The following is a 19,128-nucleotide window of genomic DNA, read 5'->3' on the forward strand; positions in this document are numbered from 1 at the left end:
AGGCGGGCGGATCACGAGGTCAGGAGATCGAGACCATCCTGGCTAACACGGTGAAACCCCGTCTCTACTAAAAAAAATACAAAAAACTAGCCGGGCGATGTGGCGGGCGCCTGTAGTCCCAGCTACTCGGGAGGCTGAGGCAGGAGAATGGTGTGAACCCGGGAGGCGGAGCTTGCAGTGAGCTGAGATCCGGCCACTGCACTCCAGCCTGGGCGACAGAGCGAGACTCCGTCTCAAAAAAAAAAAAAAAAAAAAAAAAAAATCAAGAGCACCAGTCAGGTATTAATAATGGTGGGCAAAAGGACTCTTGAATAAAGAGACAGACGACTTTAAATGTGACAATAAAGAAAATTGAAGATGAATGATGACCTTGGTCTCCACAAAGTTATTAGGTAAGATTTGCTATGGGGAGTAAGAAAGCAAGATACCAATAAAATTTAAAGAGCATAGAAAAAAAAATTGTTTTTATTAGGGATAGTATAGGGGTAAACCAGAAATTAGTATAAGGATTTATGAGTAGCTTTGAGGTCACTCATTGCCCAATTATAAAAATATTTTCTAAAGAAAGATAATACTTCTAACATTTTAAACATTTACAGGTGAAGTTTCTCATTTTGAAGTTTTTATGTGTTAAACATTGTAGGGGGAAAATGTATTTGAGTCTGATCTAAAGAAAGTTTGAGAGGAGAAATGAAGTAATGTTGCCATTCGGGGAGGGGGGGAAAGGCTGACATTTGCAGGAATTATGCAAAAGCAAGGCGGGGGTGGGCAGGGAACTGCTGGCACTTTTGCACTAAGCAAGTCAGCGGCACCAAACTCTCCTAGTGATCTATGTATTATGCACCCCTACACACTCACAACTAGTATTTTTTTTAGTGCCAGGCTTACCTAAGAATGTACTTGATGAAGCAGTAAAAAAAAAAAAAAAAAAATTCATTTTCTTGAATCTTGACCTTTGAGTACACATCTTTTTAATATTCATGTGATGAAATGGGACATCTCATGAAGCACTTCTGTTGTGCATCAAACACATGGTTATCACAAGTAAAGCACCTTGTGCAACTGTGGGTTGAGAGCTGAGCTAGACACTATTTTCTTGGATCACCATTTTTACTTGAAAGAAGTGACAGGCAAACTGCAGTTGTACAAACTTGGACATTTGGCAGAGATTTTCTTGAAAATGAACAAAGTGACCTTGTCACTTCTAGGAAAGCAAAATCTAACAGTATCTTTTGCCAGTGAAAAAATCTGAACTTTCAAACAAAAGTTATAATTTTGGAAAACTTATTATCTGCCCCTGTGAATTTGTCAGTTTCCCAATTCTCAAAGACTTTTCAGATGAGATAGGTGGTATTGCTAACAAACGTGATATTGTATAATTAAATGTGCTACCATTTGGGAAATTTACATAACCCAGTATACCAATATTTTCCAGATGACCAATGTCTGATAGTTTAAAAAAAAAAAAGGAAAAAAATGTGTGGACAAAAGACCATTTCAAACTGCAAGAAAGACAATGGGAACTTTCTAAAGGCAGAGTATGGAAAGCATATTCATATGACTTTAGATTCCACATTGAAAAAAAGCCACAATTATCTGAAAAAGCTATTAAAATTCTCCTCACTTTTCCAGCTAAAATAATAATATCTCTGTTAAGCCAGATTCTCTTATATACTTCAACTAAAACAACATATTAAGAGAGACTGAATGCAGAAGCAAATATGAGAAGCCAGATATCTTTTATGAAACCAAACATTTGCAAAATTAAGCCAGAGAGTTACAAATGTAAGTCAATGCCACGCTTGTCACTATTTATTTATTTTTTTGCTTTGGAGAATATATTTTATTGTTGTTAAATATTTATATAAAGTGTAATGGGTTTATTAATAGTATTTGAGGTGAATTAGTAATTATTTAATTTTTTCAATTTTTCTAATTTCCGATATGTTAAATATTGGTAGATTTATCCCTGGCAAATGAAAGCTAAGTGGAGTTCTTCATAATTTTTGAGCATGTAATAGGTATCTGAGACCAAAACAATTCAGAAATACTAATGTAGACCAAGCATTAAACACGTAGTAAACTACTCAAGGGCTTTAAACATGCTTCCCATGATTTCACAAAGTCAAAGTTGAGAAGTTGTATAATTGCATTTTGTAACAGTGGAATAAGGGGAATTTTCTTTCTTTTTTTTTCTTTCTTTCTTACTTAAATCATAGTATTCAGATTAAAGAGAAGTCTTCAGTGCATGCTAATGACATTCTCTCCATTCTTTCCTCCAAGTCTGTGAGTCTCATTTCATGTGTCCCATTTACAGGAGTAAAATTAGCATGTTATCCAGTCACCATTTGGCTCATGACTCAATGTCACTATAAAAATCATTTTAGCAACATCATAGTCCCAACTTCTAGAATCCATCGATGTGGAACACTTCAGTTTGTTTAACGTAGGAGACGTAAGTACATGCTTTTCATAGCCTCTTGAAATCTATCTAAATCTATAAATTCTACTATAGTAATACCTTTTGCTTTATTCACTCAAAAAATTTGTGTGTATGGAATTTTAAAAAGATAGCATAAAAAAGGAAAACACAGATCATGAGTCTCAGTTTTGAAATCCATTATATAAAGAATTTGTAGAGCAGCAATATTGCTTCTGTTGCTAAAGAGTAAGAGAGTGAGGCTGTTTTAAGAATGGGGAAAAGAAAGAGCAAGCTTATTTCTAATTCATAGATTTTGATTGAATTTTTAGATGTCAGGTTTTAGAGATTTATGCTTTAAAATTTAATACAACTTTAAATAGTTCAGTATTTAAATAATAAAGTGTCCATTTCCCTCTTTTCCCTATCCCATAGGGCTGAATATTAGTATAATTGGATCTTTGGTATAACTGGATACAAAAAAGTAACACCATATTACCTTGTCTGTATTCAATACTATCATTTGGTTATGTCTAGAAAATTCCAATTATAGCAACATAGACAGGAAACTCTAGTAAAGAGTCAAAGTCTACTTTTAATAAGTTTTCCAGATTTTTTCCTGATTATTTTTATAAAGTCAGAATATGTGATACTTGCTGGTCTATTACACTTCCATCTGCTGCTGACATTTATCTGGCTTTTTTTGAATTTTGTAATTTTGGGGGGTGAATATCTGTCAACCATAATTTTTATGGCTGTTCTCCAGAATTTCAAAGCAGAAGATAAAGTCATCTATACAGGTATACTTGACATAAAAGATATTTATCTCTTGGAGTCATATCACTAAATTAGCACTGTCTAAATGCTTGACTAAAAAAAAAAACCATAACCACCATGCAGGTAAAAATATCTATTTTTGAGCACTTAAGGGGAATTCACTAAAAGCACTATAATCATAGAGAAAATCTGGAGTATACAATATATATTTTGTTTAAAAATGTAATTGTATGCTTTCCTTCATTCACATATTTGGTGTGTGTTGTTTGTTAGCTATTGTTCTTTTATTGGAAAATAGACCTATTTAGAGAAAGAAAACATAATAAGCAATGAAATATTACTTTTATAGCAATAGCTATTTGTATTATAATAATTATATTGGCTAGTGTAATTGGATATCCATTACTTAGTTTCCATGTTACTTTAAAGATGCAGAATTGGATGCCCATTGAACTAAAAATATATTTCAACTTTACAGGAATAACCTCTTCTCACAATTGTCCACATTGTCTTTCATTCAATTGAAATGAAAGCTATATATGAAGATTTTAAAAGTAAGCACAATATACTTTTATGTCTCTCATAACCTCATTTCTTCCTTCCTGTGTTCATTACTTGGGAGTGGACTAAATAAAAATTCAGAGTAAGTTGTTGGTTACCCTCGTACAAGTAGGATTGCCACCAGGATCTTTTAAAATTCCCAAATAGATAAATCATAATACAAGACACTTTCTTTTAATATATACCTTCCCATGGAAATTTTTACCACTTTCTCTGCCTCATTTTTGGTATTTCAAATCTTTTAAAAACTATTTTCAGCAAGGAGAATTAGATATAAAACCCTACAAGGGTATGTATTATTATGGCAGTTAGAAATGATAATGGCAAAAAACAGGGACCTTTATTGCAAAGTACACCACCCTTTACAGAAAACCCAAAGACATATACCCATAGTTTAAGTCATGGTAATATGTATGATTTCATGGTTACTTAAAATCTCTGAGACTTATTTTCTTCATCTGAAAAATGAGGATTTGTTTTCCTATTTTACAGCATTGTTATCAGATCAGAAATAATAGCACTTGTGCTTTTTTAAGCCTATTTGTTTCTTTATTTGTTTTTTTGAGATGATGTCTCTCTCTGTCACCCAGGCTGAAGTGCAGTGGCCCAATCTTGGCTCACTGCAACCTCCGCCTCCTGGGTTCAAGTGATTCTCCTGCCTTGGCCCCCTGTATAGCTGAGATTACAGACGTGCGCCACTACGCCCAGCTAATTTTTGTATTTTTAGTAGAGACAAGGTTTCACCATATTGGTCAGACTGGTCTCGAACTCCTGACCTCGTGATCTGCCTGCCTTAGCCTCCCAATGTGCTGGGATTACAGGCATGAGCCACCATGCCTGGCCTAAGCCTATGTTTTTAAAAGCTATAAAAAGAGACTAAGATTGAAAATTATTGTGAAAAGAGCTTGAATATATCTTGTGACTCCACCTCTCCTTAAATATTTATAAGATGTTTTTGCTAAGTTGATGTGCATGTTCAGTTCTAAACCTTTGAAGTAATGTAGAAACCAAACACTGTGTTGGTTAATGGTAATGCAGATAATGAAAATATCTTTACCACTAATAACACTGAATTATTCCAGGGTCCAAAAACTTTATTTAAACTCTGACTTACTCATAGACAGGCTGCCTGGTAAAGTAAAAAGTGTGGGCAGGAACTTTGCAGACTTAAGTTCCAAGTACTTAATTCATTAACTATGTGAATATGGGCAGATTAAATTATTAACTATGTGAATATGGTCAGATCACTTGAATTATCTGGTCCTCAGGTTCTTCATCTATAAAACTTCTAGACTGAAGTAGATGAATTTTTAGGATTTAGTAATTTAGTACAATCAGGAAGCAGGAAAGTTTTCTGTGGTCACCGATAAAAGGTGATTAATATATTTCTTCCTCATTGGCCAGTTCTATTTAACATATTCTTATTTAACACTAGCAAACAACTCTGCTAGAAATTGTATGTGATTAAAATATTAACAAAATGCAGTTTCTGCCTTTTTAGAACCTGTAATGGATATCAAGGGAAAGAAATGAGGGAAAATATATTCTCCAACATGTGTCATGTTAATGGGCAGTGGGTAATGACATTAGAGGTGGAAGGAAATAAAATCAATAGCATGTCGTAGAAAGACAGGTCAATTCATCCAAAAAAGAAAGAATGGTGATTATACTGAGAAATGTTGTTTGAAAAAGGAAGAATTTTTAGAGAATTTGTAACAGATGTCCTGTATCTTCTCAGAGGAAGATGCAGAGTCATCTCTTAAGGTAGGTGGTGTCTGGTGTGTAGACTGGAAAGGCTTTGGAATCCTTCCCAAAGAGAATAGCATAAGGAAGAGTCAACTAGAGGTGAACCGAAGAATTTCTGGGCAACTCCATCCAAGTGTATACTAATAATAGAGCCAGAAATTTCTAGTTGAGCCAATTGGCACAATTTTGTGACTTTTTCTGGTAACACTCAACCACCCAGTACTGAGATCAGAGAAAATATACTATAGTGTTTTCCCAGCAGTGAAGTGTAGGTACAGAAGTAAAGATAACAATAGATCAAAGGAACTTCTTGATGCTAATAAAAAAAACTACATAAAGTAGTGCGTAACTGATTCAAGTAGGGCTGGACCTAGAGGAAACTAAAAAGTGATTCAAAGAATTAAAGACAGCATCAGTATAAAGAATTGGTTCATTGAGTATAAGAGAAAAGAGAAAGAAAAGGTGGCTGTGATGAGAGGAGAGAATTTCCAAATTCAGAATTTTACAAATGAGGTGGTTTTGGTTTATTTTTGTTTGTTTTGCTTCCAACTTTTATTTTAGGTTCAAGGGGTACATATGCAGGTTTGTTACATGGGTAAATTGCATATTTAGGGGGGTTGGTGTGCAGATTATTTTATTACCCACGTAATAAGCATAGTACCCTATAGTTTTTTGATCCTCACCCTCCTCCCACCTTCCATCCTCAGATAGGCCCTGGTGTCTACTGTTCCCTTCTTTTGTCCATTTGTACTCAGTTTTTACCACTTATATGTGAGAATGTGCAGTGTTTGGTTTCCTGTTCCTGCATTAATTTACTTAGGATAATGGCCTTCAGCTCCATCCATGTTGCTGCAACAGACATGATCTCATCCACTGTTGATGGGCATTTAGGTGGATTCCATGTCTTTGTTATTGTGAAAAGTGCTGATGAACATACGTGTGCATGTGTCTTTATGGAAGAATGATTTATATTCCTTTGGGTATATACCCAGTAATATGATTGCTGGGTCTAATGGTAGTTCTAAGTTCACGGAGAAATCTTTAAAATGCTTTCCAGAGTGGCTGAGCTAGTTTATATTCCCATCAGTAGTGTAAAAGTGTTCTCTTTTCTCTGCAACTTCACCAGCATCTGTTAATTTTTGAATTAATTAGTAATAGCCACTCTAACTGGTGTGAGGTGGTATCTCATTGTAGTTTTGATTTGCATTTTTCTAATGATTAGGTTGGCCAGTTTTTCGTATGCTTGTTGGCCATGTGTGTATCTTCTTTTGAGAAGTGTCTGTTCATATCCATTGCCTATTTTTAATGGAGCTGTTTGGTTTTTGCTTTTATTTATTTATTTATTTATCTATTTATTTATTTATTTATTTCGAGATGAAGTTTCACTCTCTCCACCCAGGCTGGAGTGCAGTGGGCGTGATCTCAGCTCACTGTGACCTCTGCTTCCCAGGTTCAAGTGATTCTCCTGTTTCAGCCTCCTAAGTAGCTGGGATTACGGGCACCCAACACCAGACCTGGCTAATTTTTGTATTTTTAGTAGAGACGAAGTTTCACCATTTTGGTCAGGCCGGTCTCGGACTCCTGACCTCAGGTGATCCACCCACCTTGTCCTCCCAAAGTGCTGGGATTACAGACGTGAACCACCGCTTGTTGATTTGTTTAAGTTCCTTTTCAGTTCTGGATATTAGAATTTTGTCAGATGCATAATTTGAGACTATTTTCTGCCATTCTGTGGTTTATCTGTTTACTCCGTTGATAGTTTCTTTTGCTGTGCAGAAGCTCTTTAGTTTAATTGTGTCCCCTTTGTCAATTTTTGCTTTTGTGGCAATTCTTTTTGGAGTCTTTGACATAAATTCTTTGCAAGGGCCTATGTCCAGAATTGTATTCCCTATGTTTTCTTCTAGAGTTTTTACAGTTTTAGGTTTTACATTTAAGTCTTTAATCAATTGAAATTGACTTAGTCTTTGAATTGATTTTTGTACATGGTGAAAGGAAAAGGTCCAGTTTCAATCTACATGTGGCTAGCCAGTTATCCCAGCACCATTTATTGGAGAGTCCTTTCCCCATTGCTTGTTTTTGTCAATTTTGTTGAAGATCAGATGGCTTTAAGTGTGGCTTTATTTCTGGGTTCTCTAACCTGTTTCATTGGTCTCTTTGTCTGTTTTTGTACCAGTGTCATGCTGTTTTAGGTTACTGTAGCCTTGTAGTACAGCTTAGAATTGGGTAGTGTGATGCTTCTGGTTTTTTATTTTTATTTTTTCTTAGGGTTGCTTTGGCTATTTGGGCTCTTTTTTGGTTCTTTATGAATTTTAGAATGATTTTTTTCTAATTCTGTGGAAAGTATCGTTGGTAGTTTGCTAGGAATAGCATTGAATCAGTAAATTGTTTTGGGGAGTATGGCCATTTTAATGATAGAAATGAGAGGGTTTTGAGTAATCAGTTTTTATACCTTTTACATTTTATTTCCAAGATTTAATCAAGAGTATATGTTACTCCTCTCAAGTAATGACTTACTGAGGGGAGCGTAGGGGCTGTTTTTCTGGACTGAGAGCAGTACTTGATCACTGAAAATATTTAGAATTGCTGGTGCATGGTGCATAGTGGTAATAAAAAGCAAACTGAATTTTGGTCCATTTCATTAACAAATTGTACAGACAATGCTCTCACTTACTGCTTATCCCTAGGATGAACTACTTTTCACTCAACGCCCCCCACCTGATCTCAAGTTCTCTCTGGAGTTGAAGAATGACTAAAATGGTATTAGAGAAAGATAATTTTATAATGTAAACTAAATGTCAACAAACTATGGCATGTAGGCTAAATCTAGCCCATTCCCTATTTTTGTTAATAAAGTTTGTTTATTACATTTTTTTTACGTATTGGCTGTGGCTGCTTTTTTACTGTAAGGACAAAGTTGAGTAGTTGGAATAGAGATCATGTGACCCTAAATATGTACTACCAGGCCCTGTACATTAAAGGTTCCCAGACCTTTGATTTAAATATTTAGGATCAGAAAAGGCATTACTTGTTTTGTGAACCTGCAAACAGGACAGTTGTTTCACATTCATATACTAAGTTGGTAGTTTAACAGTTGTCTTTGTTAAATGTTTAGCATGGACTACCATTATATTTACCTATTAATTTTACTTTCTTTTGTAGTCCCTGCTATGTGGATATTTGGTAGCAATGACTGATGTGGAAACTACGTATGCAGATTTTATTGCCTCAGGAAGAACAGGTAGAAGAAATGCAATACATGATATCCTGGTTTCCTCTGCAAGTGGCAACAGCAATGAATTAGCCTTGAAATTAGCAGGTCTTGATATCAACAAGACAGGTAAGTCATCTGGCACACATTTCTCTGTAAGCATGGAATGATTTGCAGCATTTTACTAAGTGGGATTGAGGCACTAAAGTCATCTTTGAAAGTAATCTAATATAAAGAGTTTTAAACAATCTAAAGCAAGATGAAAGTCTGAGACTAATCTCTTAATCCTGCTCTATTTTCAGTGATGTCTCTTTAGAAGGCTTCTCACTTAAATGCAGAGTCCTTAATCTGATTTTATTAATGCAATCAATAAAACACATGGTGTGTTTTTTTAAAGCCTAATTTCTACAAAAGCTGAAATTGCTTATGTACAGTATTTAACTAAGTTGGAGCGCCTACCTTTGACAATATTGGCCACCTCTAACATTTACTAGATAGATATTTAACAAGATTTGCAGGTAATTCTGATAGACTTCAATTCTAAAAACAATTTTAGAAAAACAGAGTCTGCAGGGCTAATTTTATTAAGAATGGAAGTAAAATGATCTGTTACATTAGTAAGTCTTATGTAAAAGGGTCTTTGATTTCCCATTCCAGATAGAATGGGTTTGTGAAAAATATATCTCCTTACTGGATCTGGAATTCTTACCAAGGAGTCTATCTTCATTAATGAAAAAGAAAAACAAGTTTGAGGGATTAAAATACTTGACAGTTTTACTTCTGAGTATTAGAATAAGTTCCCTGACAATTTCTCCACCCGTAGCTTTTGCAGATATCAAAGCTGAATGTGTTTCCCTGAGAAGACTTGTGTAAAAATAACCTTTAAAAATGAAAAGAATTCACAATTAGGGAACCCTGATATTATGTGCATGGAAAGCACTTATCACAGTTTCTGACTCTTAATTATTCAATATGTCTTCGCTGTTAGAATTTTTAAGGTAAAACATTTAGACTATTAGAAAACGGAGTCAGAGTATATGCATATATAGATTAATGAAACGGCTCAGCAACATTACTTTAAAATACATAAGGACGTATTTTATTCAATGGCTAAAGCTCAGTACTTCTCAGACTGGTCTTTTCAAATTCGGATTAATAATAAAACTTTAACGTTACCACTTTGGAATACACAGACCTGTGTGTATCTTAGGTTTCATTGTTGTGCTATTATTGCTACCAGTAGTTACTTCCCAGAACAGCTCTAAGAAAGACGGTATAGGAAATTATTCCAATTTGGTAACATGAGATGGATAAATACATTTTTGCTGCAGTCTTGCATAATATTTATATTTTGTTTTTCTTACACATATGCTGTTTTAAAGAGTCTGCATTAATTTTAGCCACTCTTAATATTAGGACATTTTTATTCATAGTGTAATTTAATTTCTTCTTTTTCTATTTTTCCTGAAGTTGAGAATTGTTAGTCCTAAGACCATTTTATTTTCCTGAAAACACATTAAATTATTATAAATTATTTAAATAATAAATTGAAATTTTATATTAATAAATGTAAATAAAATAATTTTATATTCATTATATTATAATTAATTTAAATTATCTTTATACTTCCAGATGTCTTCTTTTCTAAATATTTTTGCATGCTAATTGCAATTCACTAGGCTCTTGCAACATTTGCTGTTTCTCTTAAAATTATGAAGTCCAAAACCAGGAACAGTATACAAAGCAATAACTTTGTTTATTCTAATTACAAAAACTAATAACTGCATAACATGAAGATCTAAAATATAAAAAAAGACAAATATATAATGACAAATTCAATGTCACTAAGAATTGTGAAGAATTTCCTTTCTAATTCATAAATGTTTCAGCTTCATTTTAGTTTATACTCAACAATATTGTTGCTTCATGTTTACTTTTATTTGTTAATAAGCATCTGTTTAGCAACAGTCTCTATGTTTGCAGCATAATGCTAAGCCCTGAGAAGTGTCCCCAGACACCTAGAAGGTCCCAAGCCCCATGGGAGTCAAGTTCCTCATCTTGTATTTATACAATCACTTTCATCCTGAAATATTCTACTGTCTTAGAGATGCCCTAATTTGACTTCATTTCTTTGGTTACCAAAAGTTTCTCCTGTTTATCAAGTTCTTGTTGCATGCTAATTTACACATCTCAGAACCAGGCCATCTGTGCATCATGGGAGCCTCTCATAATAAAATAGTGCATGAAAATGACATATAATGTCTGGTCATACCCTTGGTACTGCTTTACAAGAAAATATTTTTATGTAAAAGAATTGATTTTAATTTTCCTAAAGATTTAATGTTGTTAGAGTATGGTGAGGTGCTTCATGTGTACTTGCTAAGAGTAGAGGAGAAACTGCCTTATAACATTATGGTCCAAAGAATAGAGCAGCCCACTTACCTGCCTTTATTTGAATTATAACAAACCCTTAGCAAATATTGATTCGTTTATATTATTGCAACACCTGAAAACATTTTGTCCAGCAAGTCATATTGGCTGCCTGATAACCAAATATCTCATGCAGATATTTGAATCTTTGAGTCTGAAATTGCCAACAGCTTGTACTTATATAACGTGACCTAATATGGAGTGAAAGCATTGAAATGTTTGCTATACCACTGGCTAAGATTGCTACTGAGGGTGCAGTTATGAGGCTGGTTTTATTAGAATTGTGCACATGTTCTCTAAGGGCAAACCAGAGGCCATTATAACTATTTGACAAGGGACTGGCCAGCTGACATAGTGTCCTTTCATTTTCCACTATTGCTTTTACTTTGAACTAATAGAACCTCTGAGAAATTAGCTGGGTTATCATCAAGTGCTATAAAAAAGAGAAAATACAGTTTTAAAATATTTCTTCAAATAAGACAATCAGGCAGAAAAAGGTAAACATGCTCTCACTTCTGATTTCTACTTAAAGACATTTCTGATTTCTGCAGCCTGTGAAACTATATCTAAGTGACATGACCTGGTCATGAGATTTCTGAGCTATTTATCCGAAGCTTAGCTGATCACTAACTACTCTGAACATTTGAATATTATTTTGTTTTTGAGCCATGCTGTCCCAAGTTCACAGAATTGATCAGTCCTTGAAAACTCCAGTGGCGAACTGACTACCAAGAAAATATACTTTTCCCTTCAAGGGTTTTGGACCTCTTTAGTATTTCTGAAGTTACCAATATGACATACTGAGAGTTGGAAATAAAAGCAATCATTTTTATTTTGCCTGTATTCCGTTTTTGTTTTTCTTTTGCAGAAGGTGAAGAAGATGCACAACGAAGTTCTACAGAACAAAGTGGGGAAGCCCAGGGAGAAGCAGCAAAATCTGAAAGCTAACACCCCACTTTGACCCTCGACCACACCTGACAATGTCTCCAATCTCCAGGAGTGTCTGGAATGCATTTGTTTCCATGAGTGAAAAGAGGAAAAAGAAAATGGCTGTGCTGCATTGCAGGAACCTGCTCATTATCATGTTAAAAATGAGGGCAGAGGCTGTGGCTGCAGGCAGACTTTTCCCTACCTCTGTCATTAGCAATGGTTGAAATCATGTGGCTTGTGTTTGGGCGTCATTTTTGTATGGATCCTTTCACTTGATCATGTGACGAAATGCTTATAGAGAGTAGCACCGACCTAGATGATGATTCTTCCTGTAGCATCTGGCCCCTCACAATGTCAGAGGATTTAATTGTGTCTAATTGAGAAGGGTTGATTGAACCCCAGAGTTTAAATATCTCTGGCTCAAGTGTTCACCCAGTAAAAGAAAGATCCAGAAAGCACTGTTTTTAGCATTATGTATCTGTGTGTTACTGCTGTGTTATTTACACTGTTTTGTATTGTACAATATAGATGCTCAGCACTGCCCCCTTCTCTGATTGCTTATGAAAAACAAAATGATGTGCATTACTGTGAATTTTTATACCACTCATTTTTAAAAGGGCTGTCTTTTTATTTTAGTTTTCCATACTGTGGTGGTGTACACAGGATAGAACACCCTTTTTTAAAACACAGTCTTTCCCCTTGCTCATTATATGTTGATGAGTTGATTAAGTCTAACAGATTCATCAAGACTCCATTGCTTTATTATACAGACATTTGAAAATATCCATTAATGTGAATATCACCTGAATTCAGTCTGTTTGGTGTCTGCACAGACTGGTATTCAATCTATCAAGTTTGTTTTATTCTCAAGTGGAGAACTTCTCCCACCTAATATATATATATATATATATATATTTGAGAATTTTGGACAATTGGAAAGGTAGAAAAGAAAAGCCAAGATTATACTAAGGACTGGAAATAATTTGTTCTATGGAATCAAATTTCTCACAATGCTGTATGATACTATTTAAATTTGGAGGACAACTTATCTTCACTAAGCTGAATAAGGTGGAGAAAGTAATCTCCTTGCAATCATGTGGACACCAATCACAAAAGTAAAGCCCTGGTGTTGTGTTTTCATGTCTTTTTTCAGCCCTCTCAGATCCAAATGTTATTATGCACTTTTTAATGTTTGTAAACTTTTACTAATAATTAGTGTGAATTGCATTCTGATACAATAATGATTATCATTAGAAGCTAACAAAATTCTCATTAATACTGTGTTTGATGGCCTCTGCTGTGTTTTAACATCGTGCTTCTTATATGGAAAGTTTTTGTGAGCTGTGTAATCCCTCTGGTCAGTATTATGAAATCATTTGTCAGTGGTAATAAATAAGGAACCAGTAATATGCCAGTGGTTCATGAATTACTGGACAAATAGCAGACAATGGGAGTCCCTTTACAGTAACAAGCCCACTTAGCTGTCCTTGAGGGCTTAGATACCATTCCACATGAAGTAGTTAGAGCAGCATTTCAACAGGTAATTTGTGTGGTTGTGCCAGAAACTCAGCCCTCCTATGTAATTACATACAGGATAAAAGGTAAGTCTGCTCACATCTCCTTCTACAGAACATTTCAACTGACTGGAATAAGGGCATGGGTTGCATTTAGTACTCAATCAGATATTACTAGAAAAAAAGTTAATAATGTGAGCCTTTCCGAGAGCAGAAAGAGGAAAGATTAAATTTTGGAATGCTTCCTTCTGTCTAATCCATCAGGGGCCAAAATGCCCAGTAAAATTCAAACACATCACCTATTAATAGACTCACAAGTGAGAAAAGAGGTTCCTAGGGTTACTTTAGGCAATCCCTGGTAAACTGTTTAAACCATCAAACCCCTACAGTCAGTTTTCAGTATCTTCATTTAATATTTTAATAAGTTTCTTGTGAATTTAAACTTTTCTTCTTTCTTAAGGTTGTGAAATTCCAAACTGATTTTATGTGATTTCGAAAAGTTTAAAACCAGTGCTGAGTGTATGTGCAGAGTTTATATTCCTATGTGATATACTATTATTAATGCATGTGGTGCCATGCTTGTCTTTAAATATATAAATAGTGCTAAATTGCAAAGTTATATGGAGCTTTGGATTTAGTTTGACTTCTTACTACTGCTTTGTCTGCTATATTCAAAACCAAAGGTATTCCCAAGCTAGGGAGATACAAATTATTTTTCCAAAATGTGCACATCCTATACATTTTGCTTATTCATGGTATCTTTCAAATTTTATTTTAGTTTCCTTTATTTGCAAGTCAAGAATACACATGGATCTGAATTTTTAAAGAGCGAAGAAAAGGGTAGGAAACCAAGGCCTTGGGTTTGGTAACAAGCATTGGATGCCTATTAACCAACTATTCCTATGCTAATGGCTTTGCAGCTCGTCTTCTCCCATTTGATCCTTAAACAATTCTATTAGAGTGGTATTTTTATCCAGTTTCACAGATTAAAATATAAGCACTCAATAAAATATAACCTTTAGAGCTTAAAGAGCTGGTAAGTGATGAATTTAGGATTAGTACCCACGTTTGTCAACAATGAGCTTTCCAGTGCACATGTCATAAAATTAGAGCCAACTGCAGAGCTGTAAGGGAACTTTTAGAGATGAACTTCTTCAGCCGCCATATTTTACAGAAGGAAACTGAATCCCAGAAGGAGAAATTGCCTTTCTCAAAGCTCCCTGGATGGATAATAACACAGATATGAGTAGGTCACACAAAGTATATCTTTTTTTAAAAAAAGAAATTCAATTACGTCTTATTTGGGGGGTATGTTTCCCAGAAGTTATTTTTCTGGCATGTGGTCTGTAAAAACAGCATGATTCATATTTTTTATATTTCATGCTACTCATTTTGTTTAATTACCAACAAACCTGGGGACTTTGGCTTTTTGACTTATTTGCAACAAGCATGAAATTGTTAAATTTACCTTTTATCAATTGTAATCATCCTATGCCAACATATTGTTATCATAAATTCATAGAAATATTTTTCCAATAAATAACAGACATTGAAATTTTATTCTTAGATAATACTCCCAGAACAGTCACTGGTAAATGCCCTATACTTGAGTCTTACTTAGATACAGTGACAATGCACCATTTTAGAAGATGAATGATACTGCTATTTCTCTTCAGGGAAACAATAATGGATAAAGAAATGTAACTGCCGGGCAGCAAAGCTTCTAAGTGAAACCTGTAGTAGCAGTAGTAGTAGGGAGAAAATGTGTAGTCATCAAGTGAAAATAGGAAAGGATCTATAATTCATGATGTCTTAATAGACCCTAAATTGTTCTTTAATTACAAGAGTGGCAGTCTCTGAAGTCATTTGTGAGCTTGTATGACTCTTGTATTTAGCAATGTTGCATGCTCACATAATTGGTAATTAAAAGTAACACATTTTTCTGAAATGTACACAGTCTATTAAGAGTATTTATTGAATTCACACTATGTATTTGGTGCTAGAGAGTGCTGCAGGTGATAAAGGAGAAATTCTATACCTCAGTCATCTTGCAGTGGACAAACCCAGGACTCCAGCTTCACTCTTTCCTGGTCTTTATTCTAATCATTTTCAACTCCATTCCACTCGAGTAGTCCACTTCCTGATCTTTGTCATCTGCCAGAACCATCCCACCTCCTAGATCTTAACCCCCAATACCATGCCTATGGTTCTTACTTGCTCATCTGTAGGGAGATGACTTTCAGTCAGGAGAAAGACAGGTGTTTATCAGAATTCTTGGAAAGTTTTTACAGCACCCACCCTCTACCCACCCCCCACATGGATACATTCATACACAAACACTCTTTCTCTTAAAATAACTTTCTACATGACTCTGATACCTTTCTTCCACCCACCTCACCCCCAACACTTTAGAATCAGTGATCTAGAAGTTCAAGGATTCCTGATATACCCACCCTGCCCACTCCACCGCAAGGCTTTGAAATGAGTCAAGAACAAAATGCAATCCTCACAGACACCCATGGTTTTACTGCATTAAGGGTAATATTTTAGGGTAAAGAAGCAAAGAGAGCTCTTCTTTTATCTTAGTGTTTCTCTCTTTCCATCATTTTATTTTTGTCAAACACAGGCAGTAATGACCAAACAGAGACCAAGGTGGAGCTCGGGAGAAAGTAGGCATCAAACAGCACTCAACCTGAATCCAGGCAAGTTCTTCAGTCCAAAGAGCAAAGGAGATGTAAAGATTTAAGTTCATCTTACTCAGCTCACAAGGATAAAACACCACATAGGGATTTGGGACCAACAAAATACTAGCCAGTGAAATAAGTTGTAGAGCCTCTAGTGTCGCTACTCAGTGTATATTTCTTGTGTCTGTCTAATTCAAGTGTGGGGATTCAGGATCTTTTTCATCTTTAATACTAAAGTCAAAATTAGCAAAATTATATGACTATAACCTATTAACTTTCTAATTTGCACCACATCTTTCTGATTGGGTTAACATGGATGCTTCCTCAGCAACCTTCCTGCTGGTCTGGACTCCATTGTTCATCCTTCTCCTAGATGCTCCTCAGATTCCACATTTTCTTGCCTTTCTACCATCTCTGCCCCATCAAAATCAATTAGGCCATCTCGCTTCTCTTTACTTGTCTTCTGGATGACTGTAAAAAGTTAAAGCAATGCTTATTCATTGTTTGCAATCTCAGTCTAGACATAAGTGCTGCACAGCTCTCTCTTTTCATGTCCCTGGGCACAGAGGAATCGTCCCACTTTCTGGCTAAGATTTATTCCTTCATTTGATGTTTTTAAACAATTTTATTGTGACTCTAATAGGATGTCTATTAATTATCCCTTTTTCTTTACTGACTTTACCCTTTTTCACAAATGTGCTCAAGTTTTCAATTTCCTGTCTGCTTCATTACTTATGATTCTCAAAATAGTAATGTATACTCCTTATTTTCATGCTGCTTCTCCTCCTTATTTCTTATTCTTTTGCAATTTGGCTTCCAGTAAAATTTTTCTCATTATCAATGACATTTAGTAGCTCATCGTCTCTGTCATTGTCATTGAATTTCTGACCAATGTGGAAATTAACAGATGATGATGATTCAGAGGACTTAGATTAACCTAAAATAAAACTTAACGTTTTTATATTTTCAGTTGATAATAGTATGATAGGGTATCACTGCATAATAAAGTCTTTTTCAACTATATAGAATCGACATATATCAAGAAAAAGTCAGCTTTCTCTCTAGGATAGAACTTCCATAATGTATGGATATGTCCTTACTCTATGACCACAATCTCCCCATAATGTTTGCTTGCTATGTGCTCAAATCCTATAGTGCTCATTACTTTACAGGAGTGGTTGTCACATATCTGGCCACCAACACAGAGCCTAGACATTCATAGATGAACAAGATTATCTTGTGATGTTGTAAAGTTCTGTGTTCCATTCTACTCTTGGATACATGTTAATGATATCACTTGTTTCTCTCAACAGCAGCCATATGTGTGTAAAATCCCAGTCTTGCTCTAGTTCTCTGAATTATACCTAAACAAATATATCTACTCCAAATAGAGTGGATCATTTTTGTATATTTTATTAGCTTACTCAATGACATTTAATCTGGTTCACCATGGAATGTTTTTGAAATGCTTCATTTGCCTTGCTTTTTCTTCCAGGTGTTTTTATTTAGTGATTTCTTGCTGTTTTCTGTCTGACACCTCCTCACTCATCTAAGACTGGGTCCTCCTTGTCTACCTCCTAAATTTCGTGGCTCCCTGGGTTCCCATTCTCATTCCTCTTCTCTAATCTCTCTCTCCAGATGACTTCCTCCATTCCCACATCAGCAACTACATTCCTATGGTGAATTTCATATCTTGATCTCTAGCCCAGGAGTCACTCTTCATTACCTGACCTATTGGACAGTTGAACATGGATTGCTCAAAGAATCTTAAAATTCAATGTTCTAATATTACATCCAGTGCATGATCCCATTTTCAAACCCGCTTTTCCTCATATGCTGCAGATTTCAGATCACGGTAGCACTGATTTTCCACTGACCTTAAATCAAAATTCTTGGAGCCCTTTTAGCTCTTACCTCTTCCCCTGATTTGTGTGTTTGTTGGTTTTTTGGTCAATCAATTCTAATTCTTCACTATTGAAACTGCTCACTTCTTTTTATCTGCACTCCAACCCTTTAAATCCTTACTTACCTATTATAATGCAAAGACCTGCTCAGCATGACCTGCCTCATCCAGCACTCTTTCTAGCCATCTTGCCACCAGATGTATTGCTCTGATACATGATTTTGATCATGTATCTCTCCTAATTAAAAAATCCTTCAAAATTTTACAGTATAAGTACCACAACATATTTGTGTATAACTTCTTGCTCTGTGTTGCTTGTATCCTGTTCCTAAAATGTGCTTCATGCTTGTGGGCAAAGTCTCATTGGTCCTTTCAGACTAAGCCTCATTTCATCCTTTTTGGTAGAGTCTTTCTGACCCATCTCCATTCCCAAGTGTTACCCTAGGAAATCAGCTGCTGTATACTCCTTGCTCTCTAACAATTTATCCGCAAATGGATCTCTATATCATAGCTGTTTGTTTGCATGCATATCTCTCCACCTCAAGTGTGAGCTTTCTGAGGGCATCAACCCCCTTTTATTCATCTTTGTATCCTTATTGTTTATCTATATTTATCTATATAGGTTACTGCTAATCAGTAAAAACATAAGCAGATGTTTGTAAATAAATAATATCTGCCCTCTTGAAGCTCATACATAATGAAGTTAAGAGACAGAATCTACACAGATCAATTAGGGAAAATGCAATTCAGAGAAAAAATTGATGGTTGAAAATAGTGAAGTCTCAAGAATATTGCATTGCAGAGGATAAAAACTTAATTCCTGTCACCTTTTTTTTTAGTTTATACAAGAGTAACTTTTAAAATTTGTATCACAAACTAGTGTGCTGCATTTATACATACATACACATACACACACACACACACACACACACAAAGATTTGATAAGACATAAATAA

General features: G+C 35.1%; 1 protein-coding gene across 3 annotated transcripts in view; it reads left to right on the plus strand.

The window, feature by feature from the left end:
• PKIA (cAMP-dependent protein kinase inhibitor alpha) overlaps positions 1-15,537 on the plus strand; it is a 90,994-nt gene extending 75,457 nt beyond the window's left edge. For 2 of the 3 annotated variants that reach the window (XM_025394886.1, XM_025394887.1), the window contains 2 exons: positions 8,663-8,840; positions 12,010-15,537. In XM_025394886.1, coding sequence (XP_025250671.1) covers positions 8,690-8,840; positions 12,010-12,089 — 231 coding nt within the window. In that variant the 5' untranslated portion in view covers positions 8,663-8,689 and the 3' untranslated portion in view covers positions 12,090-15,537. Of the gene's footprint in view, positions 1-2,358; positions 2,456-8,662; positions 8,841-12,009 lie in introns of those variants that run through there. The other variant, XM_025394885.1, reaches the window with a different exon arrangement.
• Positions 15,538-19,128: the final 3,591 nt, after the last annotated feature.

This window comes from Theropithecus gelada, chromosome 8 (assembly GCF_003255815.1).
Source record: "Theropithecus gelada isolate Dixy chromosome 8, Tgel_1.0, whole genome shotgun sequence".
In the NCBI taxonomy this organism is placed as follows: domain Eukaryota; kingdom Metazoa; phylum Chordata; class Mammalia; order Primates; family Cercopithecidae; genus Theropithecus; species Theropithecus gelada.